This window comes from Hemitrygon akajei, unplaced genomic scaffold, assembly GCF_048418815.1.
Source record: "Hemitrygon akajei unplaced genomic scaffold, sHemAka1.3 Scf000046, whole genome shotgun sequence".
In the NCBI taxonomy this organism is placed as follows: domain Eukaryota; kingdom Metazoa; phylum Chordata; class Chondrichthyes; order Myliobatiformes; family Dasyatidae; genus Hemitrygon; species Hemitrygon akajei.
In genome coordinates, this window is record NW_027331932.1 from 6,469,298 (window position 1) to 6,480,034 (window position 10,737).

At 48.5% G+C, this 10,737-nt stretch overlaps 1 protein-coding gene across 1 annotated transcript in view; it reads left to right on the forward strand.

Annotated features, from left to right (window-relative positions):
- The window catches only part of LOC140720706 (oxidized low-density lipoprotein receptor 1-like), a 36,376-nt gene extending 26,494 nt beyond the window's left edge, over window positions 1-9,882 (forward strand). Inside the window, exons 5-9 of the mRNA XM_073035537.1 lie at window positions 165-380; window positions 1,901-2,043; window positions 2,532-2,596; window positions 8,977-9,070; window positions 9,737-9,882. Of these exons, the coding sequence (XP_072891638.1) occupies window positions 165-380; window positions 1,901-2,043; window positions 2,532-2,596; window positions 8,977-9,070; window positions 9,737-9,856 (638 nt within the window). The 3' untranslated portion in view covers window positions 9,857-9,882. The remainder of the gene's footprint in view (window positions 1-164; window positions 381-1,900; window positions 2,044-2,531; window positions 2,597-8,976; window positions 9,071-9,736) is intronic.
- The last annotated feature ends 855 nt before the right edge of the window (window positions 9,883-10,737 follow it).

The window sequence follows — 10,737 nt, forward strand, 5'->3', positions numbered from 1 at the left end:
CATTGATATACCCTTCAGCGTGACACAGAAACGCCTCTCACTGTGACCCCAGCACATCCTTCACTGTGACACCCTTCACCGTGACACTGACACAACACTCTCTGTGACCCGTTCGGTAGCGTGACGCTGACTCACGTGTAAACATCCTTTACCATGTCTCTCAGTATCACAGATTCGTCAGTCTAAGATCACCACCGACCGAAACTACCATGAGTTAAACTCATCCCTTCAGTCCAAGCTTTCTGCGCTCAACTCTAATCTGTCCGATCTTAAAAGAATGCACAGAGATCTCCGTCACCAGTTCACTGAGGTGGAGACGAAGTACAGATCTGTCAACGAAACCAAGGCTCAAATCTGTAAATTGTTGACCAGCAGAAGAGGTGAGGCATCATCCCCCTCTTTCACCCGTTCCTCATCACAGGGCAGGCATGGAGAGAGGAAGCGTCACTCTGTGCTTGACATCGGGAGTGGGTGAAGAGATGGTATGGAGGGTGATTCACTCTGTGTTTGACCCGGTGAGTGTGTGATGGGGCTGCGTGAAGACAGTTTCATTCTATCACTGAATCCAGGAGAGTCTGACGAGACGTTGTGGAGGTGGATTCACTCTGTGTCTAACAGCGGGATCGTGTGTTGGGACATTGCTTAGAGCGGTTCACCCCATGTCTGACCCCTGAAGTGTGTTATGGCACCATGGAGACTGACTTCAGTTTGAATCCATGAGTGTGTGACGGGACAGTACTGCGGGGGCCTCACTCTCTGTCTGATTCCGACAGTGTGTGCTTCTGTCTATGTCCGAATCCCAGAGAGAGGAATGGGAGGGAACAGACGGAGCATCACTCTGTGTCTGAATCCGGAAGTGAGCGATGGGACGGTGTGGAGGGAGTTTCACTGTGTCTCTGGCCCCGGGAGTGTGCGATGAGAAGGTATTGAGGGTGCAACACTCTGTGCCTGATTCCCGGTGTGCGTCATGGGATGCTAGAGAGAGAGGGCATCTGTGTATGACTCCGGGACTGTGTGACAGGACAGTGCAGAGGGACGTTCATTCTATGTGACACCGGATTGTGTGAATGGATGTTGTGGAGCGAGTCTGAACCCGTCAGTGTGCCATGGGAGAGCGTTTGCGGAACCTCACTTTGTGTGAGAGCACAGCTGAGCGTGATCGGACGGTTGAGAGAGAGCTTCACTCTGTGACTCGCCAGGAGGTGTGTGATGTAAGGAGAGCGTAAGGAGGGAGATTTAGACTATGTTAGGCTCGGGAACGTGTGATGAGAAGGTGTGGAGGGAGATTCACTCTGTGTCTGACACCGGGAGTGTGTGATAGGACGATGTGGAGGGTGCCTCACTCTATGTCTGACCCCGGGAGTGTGTGATGGGACGGTGTGGAGGGAGCTTCACTCTGTGATGGACTCCGGGTGTGTGTGATGTGAGGGTTTGGAGGGAGATTCACTCGGTGTCTGTCCAAGGGAGTGTTTGATGGGAAGGTATGGAGGTAGATACACTCTGTGTCTGACCCCGGGAGTGTGTGATGGGAGGGTGTGGAGGGAGATTCACTCGGTGTCTATCCCCGGGAGTGTGTGATGGGAGGGTGTGGAGGGAGATTCACTCTGTGTCTGACCCCGGGAGTGTGAGATTGGACGGTGTGGAGGGAGCTTCAGTCTGTGTCTGACCCCGGGATTATTTGATTGGACGGCGTCTGTCTCCTGGCGGATTCACTGCTACTTGTTCGGAAATTCCTGAGCCAATTTGTCAAGGGACCGGTGGGGAGGGTGTTTCATTCTATACTTGACCAGGTGTGTGTGATGGGTCTGTGAGGATGGATCGTCTTTCGGAGTCTGACTCACAATGGATGTAATGGACGGTACGCAGTGAGATTCACTGTTTCTTTTTTCCCAATTTCCAGAGCAAGCGTTTTCCCAGAACTGGATCAGAAATGAAGGCCCCTGTTATTATATATCCACGGTTAGCACTTCCTACGATGAAGCGAAGCAGTATTGTTCGAAATCTGATTCTAAACTTCTTGAAATAAATTCAGCAGAAGAAGAGGTACGTGTCAGATCGACGGAAGATATATCCACACTAGAGGGAAGCTCCCTCCATACCGTTTGATGTCATACTTCCGTGGTCAGACGCAGAGTGAAGCTCCCACCTTCTCGTACCAGCACATACTCCTGCTGTCAGAAACGGATCGAATCTCCTTCACACCGTTCCATCACACTTGTCCGGTGTCAGACACATAGTGAGATTCATTCTACACCGTCCCATCACACACTCTCGGGGTCTGACACAGAGTGAAGCTCCCTCCTCATCGTCCCATCACACACCCCCGGGGTCAGACACAGAGTGAATCTCCCTCCTCATCGTCCCATCACACACTCCTGCTGTGAGGCTCATTCCACACCGTCACATCATACACTTCCGTGCCATTCTCTTTCAACACCATCCCTTCACCCTCTCCTGGGTGCAGACATAAAGGGACGCACCGTAAATATATTTTGAATTCAATCATTAATGATAGCAATTTAATTTCACAGAATTTTGTTACTAAAACTGTCCGCGACCAAGGCAATTCATACTGGATTGGAAAATGCAAAGACTGGTGAGATTTGGGATCTTGCAAGTTTCTGAGAAGAAAGTGGGTCGTCTGTTTGATACACGCTGCGAGAAGCGAGTGGGCAGTGGATTTAATTTGAGGACTTGCACAGGCTGCGGGAAGGTTGTGTGCAGTGGGATTAGTTTGTGGTCAGACACGGGTTGCTAAAGGGAGTCGACAGTGGTATGCGTTTGCGGACAAACAAGGGCTGTGGGTTGAGAGTGGGCATTCGGGGCGTTTTGGAGACAGAGAAAGTTCTGCGGTGAGAGAATGAGCAATTGGATTTGAGGATCGACAAGGGCTGTTGGTACTGAGTGTGCAGTAAAATTAATATAACCATATCACTACATAACAATTACAGCATGGAAACAGGCCATCTCGGCCCTTCTGGTACGTGACGAACGCTTACTCTCACCTAGTCCCATCTAACTGCACTCCATAACCCTCCATCCCTTTCCTATCCATATGCCTATCCATTTGTTTAAATGACAAAATGGAACCTGCCACTACCACTTCTACTGGAAGCTCGTTTCACACAGCTACCACTCTCTGAGTAAAGAAGATCCCCCTCGAGTCGCCACTGTACTTTTGCCCCCTTAACTCTCAACTCATGTCCTCTTGTTTGAATTACCCCTCCTCTCAATGAGAAAGCCTAACTGTGTCAACTCTATCTAACTCCCTCAAAATTTTAAATACCTCTATCAAGATCCCAATCAACCTTCTCCGCTTAAAGGAATAAAAATCTAACTTGTTCAACCTTTCTGTGTAACTCAGGTGCTGAAACCCAGGTAACATTCTAGTAAATCTACTCTGTACTCTCTCTATTTTGTTGACATCCTTCCGATAATTCAATGACCAGAACTGCACAGAATACTCCAAATTTGGTCACACCAATGTTTTGTACAATTTTACCATAACATCCCAACTCCAAAACTCAATGCTCTGATTTATAAAGACCAGGATACAAAAAGCTTTCTTCACCACCCTATCCACATGAGATTCCACCTTCAGGGAACTATGCACCATTATTCCTAGATCACTCTGTTATACAGAATTCCACAATGCCCTGCCATTTACCATGTATTTCTTATTTTGATGAGTCCTACCAAAATGTTGCAACTCACAGTTAACAGCATTAAACTCTATCGGCCATCTTCCAGCACACTCTTCAGGCTGGGCTAAATATCTCTGCAAGCTTTGAAAGCCTACTTCATTATCAACAACGGCATCTATCTTAGCATTATCTACATTCTTACTAATCCAGTTTACCACCCCATCAACCAGATCATTAATGTGTATGACAAGCAACATTGGACCCAGTACAGATCCCTGAGGCATATCTCTAGTCAGCGGGCTCCAACCTGACAAACAGTTATCTACCACTACTCTGCAGCATCTCCCATCCAGCCACTGTTGAATCCATTTTACTACTTCAATATTAATAACCTTTCGTGCGGAACGTTGTCAAAAGCCTGACTGAAGTCCATATAGACAACATCCACTGCTTTACCCTCATCAACCTTCCTCGTAACCTCTTCAAAAAATTCGATAATATTTGTCAAACATGACCTTCCACGCACAAATTCATATTAACTCCTTCTAATCAGACCCTGCCTATCCAGCTAATTATATATTCCATCCCTGAGAGTAATTTCCATTAATTTACACACCACTGACGTCAGACTTGCAGGCCGATAACTGTTAGGTTTTCTCTTAGTAACTTCCGTCAAGGTCCTAGGGGAGACTCTGTCAAGACCTGAAGACTTATCCACTTTTATATTTTTTAAAAACTCCAGTACTTCTTCTTCTTCAATCATCATATTTCCCTTAACTACCCTGCTTGTTTGCCTCACCTTACACAATTCAATATCCTTCTCCTCAGTGAATACCGATGTAAAGTAATTGTTCAAAATCTTCCCCATCTCGTTTGATTCCACACATGGCTATTCCCTCTGATTCTCTAAGAGACCCATTTTATATTTCACTATCATTTTCCTATTAATATAACTGCAAAAATCCTTTGGATTTATTTTCACCCTATTTGCCAAAGCAACCTCATATCTTGTTTCAGCTTTTCTAATTTCTTTCTTAAGATTCTTTTTACATTCTTTACATTCCTTGAGCACCTCATTTACTCTATGCTGCCTGTATTTATTGTAGATCTCTCTCTTTTTCCGAACCATCAATATCCCTTCAAAATGATGGATGTCTCAAACTTTTAAACTTTCCTTTCAACCTAACAGGAACATAATCATTCTGTACCCACAGAATTTCAACGTTAAATGATCTCTATTTCTTTATTACATCCTTCCCATAAAACAAATTGTCCCAATCCACTCCTTCTAAATCCATTCGCATCTCCTCAAAGTTAGCCTTTCTCCAATCAAAAATTTCTACCCTGTGTCCAGTCATTTCCTTCTCCATAATTATATTGAAACTAATGATATTGTGATAACTGGACCTGAAGAGTTCCCCAAATCTTACCTCCGTCACCTGACCTATGTCATGCCCTAACAGGAGATCCAGAACTGCCCTTTCTCTAGTTGGTACCTCTATGTATTGCTGCAAAAAACTATACTGCATAGATTCTACAAACTCCAAACCATCCAGCACTTTTACAGAATTGGCTTCCCAGTCCATGTGTGGAAAATTAAAATCTCCCGCAATCACAACCTTGTGCTTACTACAAATATCTGCTATCTCCTTACAAATTTGCCATCCAATTCTCGCTCCACATTAGGTGGTCTAGAATTGTTACAACACCTTTCCCATTCCTCAATTCCCCCCAAATAGCATCACTAGACGAGCCCTCTAATCTATCCTGAATTCACACCGCTGCAATATTTTCTCTGACAAACAAGGAAATCAACGAATACTTATTTGCCAATCACACCCATCCTGCAACCATAATTCACTAATTGCTACAGCATCATATTTCCAGGTATCAATCCATGCTCTAAGCTCATCCACATTTCTTACAATGCTCCTAACATTAATATAGATGCATTTAAGAAACTCTCCACCTTTCCTCTATGTTTTTCCCAAACGGTACAAACAAATTTATTATCTTTTTCTTCCTTCTCTCCTACATCTTCTGTCTGAGCGTACCCCTTCTCTATCACCTGCCTATCCTCACTCGCACACTGTCGACAAGCTTTCTCTATTTGTGAAATAACTCTCTCCTAGTTTCTTCAAATTGATTCACACCCCAACCATTCTAGTTTAAAGACGCCCCAGTAGCCTTAGCAAATCTTCCCGCCTGGTGGTATGTCCCCTTAGAATTCAAATGTAACCCGTACTTTTTGTGCGGGTCACACCTGCCATAATGATGATCCCAGAAATTTGAATCACTGCCCCCTGCTCCAATTCCTCAGCCACGCAGTTATCCTCCATCTCATTCCATTCCTACTGTCACTGTCGCGTGGCACAGTCGGTAATCCCGAGATTACTAACATTGCGGTCCTTCTTCTGAACTTCCTTGCTAACTCCCTATGGGAACTGACATGGGCTGTGGGAAGAGAATGCGAAGTGGGAGTCTTTTGGTGGTTAACTCAGATCTTTATGGGAAGGCTAGGCATTGGGATTATTTTGGGGACTCGCACTTGGTCTTGTGGTGAGAGTGGGAATCGCAAGTATTTTGGGGACCAGCACGGGGCCGTGGGGAGAGAGTGGACCTATGGAGCTCTTCTGGGAATTGACCCTGGTTATGGTAGAGAGTGAGGAGTGGGAGCACTTTGGGGCCTGGCACATGTCTGTGGGGAGAAAATGAGGGAGGGGTGTACTTTGGGGACAGACACAGATCTGTGGGGAGAGAATGGTTCAGTGGGAGTACTCTGGGGACTGAGACACGTCCGTGGGGAGAGCATGGGAAGCGGGAGATGTTTTGGTGACTGACACAGGCCTCAAAGAAGAGGGTTGTGGGATTATTTCGATGACCGGCACGGGGCTCTGGGGAGAGAGTCAGGCAGTGGGTGTAGTTTGGACTGACACTGATCTGTGGGGTGGGAGTGGTGAGTGTGAGTACTTAGGCAGAAAACACAGGCCTGTGGGGAGACAGTAAAGAAGTGGGAGCATTTTGAGGACTGACATGGGGCCTTGTAAGACACTGGCGCTGTGGGAATATTTTGGGGACTGACATGGACCTGTGAGGAGAAGGTTGGGTACTGTTATTATTCTGGACACGGACACCGATCTGTGGGTAGAGAGTTGGGCTGGGATTACTTTGGTGACTGACGCAGGGCTGCAGGGAGAGAGTGGGTGCCACAGGTCCATGGTGTCCACAGGTCACAAAAGAGGTCCCAATGATCCACAAACTTGATTCACTCCTCCCTGCTCCAATCCTTCAGCCATGCATTTATCCTCCACCTCATTCAATTCCTACTCTCACTGTCGTATGCCACAGGCATTGATACCAAGATTCCTACCTTTGCGGTCCTTCTTCTCAATTCCCTTCCCAAACTCCCGACATTAACCATTCAGGACCACTTCCCTTTTCCTACATGTGTCATTGGTACCGATATGTATCACGACCTCCGGTTCCTCACCCTCCCAGTTCAGGATATCCTGGACGCGATCGGATACATCCCGGACCCTGGCACCAGGGAGGCAAAGTAACATCCGGATCTCTTGACTGCGTCCACAGAATTGCCTATCTGACCCCTAACTATCGAGTCCCCGATTACTACTGCCTTCCTCTTCCTTTCCCTACCCTTCTGAGCTACAGGGCAGGACACTGTGCCATTGGCACGGCCACTGTCTTTTACCCCAGGTAGGTTGCCCCCCCAACAGTTTTCAAGCAGGAGTATTTATTGTCAAGGGATACAGTCACTGGGGTACTCTCTAGTAGCTAACTCTTGCACTTCACTCTCCTAACCGTGACCCACTTGTCTGCCTCCCGTGGCCCTGGTGTGACCACCTGCCTGTAACTCCTCTCTGTTATCTCCTCACTCTCCCTGACCAGACGAAGGTCATCGAGCTGCATCTCCAGTTCCCTAACACGGTCCCTTAGGAGCTGCAGCTCTGCGTACCTGGTGCAGCTGTACACGTCCGGGAGGCTGACAGACTCCAGGACCTTGCACATCCGACACCGAGAGCAGCAACCTGCCCTCACACTCATAATTTCCCCTTTTTAAAATTAAAAACTAAACCTACCTTGCCACGCCCTTTTCCGCCTAAGCCCGTTGAGCCAAAGCCCTTAAGCCTTCACTCTGCTCCCGGCTCACACCGCTGCCCGCAAAACGACGCTGCCCGCTGAGGCTGTGTTCCTTTTAAATCTTCCCCGCTTCACTGCCCAACGTCACACGCCTGCGCAGTCCCGCCTCTCTTAACTCCGATGAGAAGAAGAAAAAATCAAAATGGCTCCCGCCGCACTCCCGTTCGGATCCTCAGACATCCTTCTCCAAATGTGGGAACTGACATGGGCTGTGGGGAGAGAGTGCGAGAGTGAGTCTTTTGGTGATTGACACAAATCTTTAGGGAGAAGGCGAGGCATTGATATTATTTTGGGGACCCGCACGGGGCCTTGGGGTGAGAGTGGATCTATAGAGCTCTGTTGGGAACTGACCCAGGTTGTGGGAGAGAGTGAGGCAGTGGGGGCACTTTGGGGCCTGGCACATGTCTGTGGGGAGAGAATGACGGAGGGGTGTACTTTGGGGACAGTCACTGATCTGTGGGGAGAGAATGGTTCAGTGGGAGTACTCTGGGGACAGAGACACGTCCGTGGGGAGAGCATGGGAAGCGGGAGATGTTTTGGTGATTGACACAGGTCACGAAGAAGAGGGTTGAGCAGTGGGATTATTTCCGGGACCGGCACGGGGCTGTGGGGAGAGAGACAGGCAGTGAGTGTAGTTTGGACTGACACTGATATGTGGGGTGGGAGTGGTGACAGTGAGTACTTAGGCAACAAACACAGACCTGTCGGGAGACAGTAGAGGAGTGGGACATTTTGAGGACTGAGATGGGGCCTTCGAAGACAATAGCGCTGTGGGAATATTTTGGGGACTGACACGGGCCTGTGAGGCGAAGGTTGGGTATTGCTATTATTCTGATCTCTGATACCAATCTGTGCGTAGAGAGTGGGGCAATGTATTACTTTAATGACTGACACATGGCTGCAGGGAGAGAGTGGGTCAGTGGGAGTATTCCGGAGACTGACACAGGGCTGCAGGGAGAGAGTGGGTCAGTGGGAGTATTCTGGAGACTGACACAGGGCTGCAGGGAGAGAGTGGGTCAGTGGGAGTATTCTGGAGACTGACACAGGGCTGTGCTGCGAAAGTGGGGTTGTGGGGCATGTTGGGGTGCCAAGGGTCGATGGCGAGGGACAGTATCAGTGCTTTTGGGGACTGACAGCTGGAGGTGCGTTGAAATTGTTTACCCCTCCTTGACAGGGAAGTGGCTTCGAATGTCATGTTCCGGATGTACGGTGGATTCCCCGAGTGTGGTGTATGTAGATCGTACACTGAGCGTAAACCTTGCGATCAGGTTCGTTATCTCTTCATCTGTGAGAGGTCTGCACCGTTGTGCCCGGTTATTTCTGAAAAGATCCAGGATCTCTGTCAACAACCAGTGAGACCGACTTGAATATAACGATAAAACCCTCTTTCTCCTCCATTTCTCTTAACCACTTACACTACCCCTTCCGCCGCGCTGCCCCTCACCCTTTCCCTATTCTCCTCTTTCCTTCAAATGCAATCTTGCTCAACATCTCGAACTCTCTTTACCGTCGTCGATCTAAAGTCTCTCTCCCATCCCTCTCTACTCCTGCCTCCTGTGTTTCATCCCCATTTTCCTCACCCCGCTTTCTTGCCTCCCCTTCCCCCCATTCCCCCTTCTATTCCCGGACTCTCCCTCGATTCTCTACTCCGTCTCTACCACTCTCCCCATCCCACTGTATCCCTTTAATCTAACCCAACTCGTTCCCCGCTTCTGTCTTTAGCTACTCTCACCTCAATCATGTGCGTTAATTCTCTCGATACCCTAGTCCTGGGGAAATAGAGTGCACGCATTCGCCTGATATGTGTCCCTCGTGGTTTTCTACACCTCTGTAATGTCACGGTAAAAAGTCTCAGCATTTCCAGCCTCGCTCCATAACTCAGTCCCTCCTGTCCCGGCAGCATCCTCGCAAATCTCCCTCTGTAATCTTTCCAGTTCGTTGAGATTTCTCTTAGAGCAAGGCAAGCAGAACTGAACTCCATACTCCAAGTGCGGCCTGACCGACGTCATCTGCAACTGCAACGTGACCTCCGACCCCCGTACTCAGTGTCCTGACTGATGAAGGCCAGCGTGTCAAATGTCCTGTCCTCCTGTATCGCATCTTTTCTGCCGGATTCACGGTCTGTTTTATTATCTGTGACGTAGACTACCTGAGTTTTTTTTTGAAGTATCAGTAGGTCTCAAATATGTAAAATTAATGTCAAATGCAAAAAGCTAATAAATGCCGCAAAATGTGGAGGTGGTGCTGATGCGTTCAAGAATATGCTGGCGGAGGGGAAGAAGGTGTTCCTGGTTCATTGAGTTTTCAGACTCCAGTTCGTCGTCAACCCTCCTTCCCAGCCGACCATCCTCGTCACCGTCATCCACGACTTCCCCTACAGCCTTCCCCGTTTCCGCCAGCGCCATCTTCTTCCACACACCCTGTCTCCATCACCCCTCCGTCCACTACACTCCGTACCGTCTCCTTTATCTCCTACTGCCCCAACTCCTCTCCCCGTCTCCCTAACCCGCTCCATCCCCTGCAGATCCTCCACGATTCCATTAACCCTCTCCCTCCTCCACACGTCTCCCTCTGTCTCTGTTTAGATGGAATAATGGGGAGAAAGGGGGAGAGGTGACGTCTGGTGTTACAATACACAGCTCCCTTCCACCGGTTATCGATTTCTCGTTTCTGGGCCGCTGCACTGTTCTTTGTGAGCAGTTGGTTTGGTTCGCCAAAACATCATCCCACTGAAGGCTATCTCCGCACCGCGTCAGTGCTCCCACCACCCCCTACTCCATTTCGCTCCTGTTCCCTGCACACCCTCTGAACACAAACACACGCACTTTCTCCGAGCCGGAGTCACAATTCAAGACTGCACGAACGGCCGAGTTCTGGGAATTGGTGAGAGGGAAGGAGCTTCTGAACATAGGAGTTTCTGAAGGGAGCCGAGGGA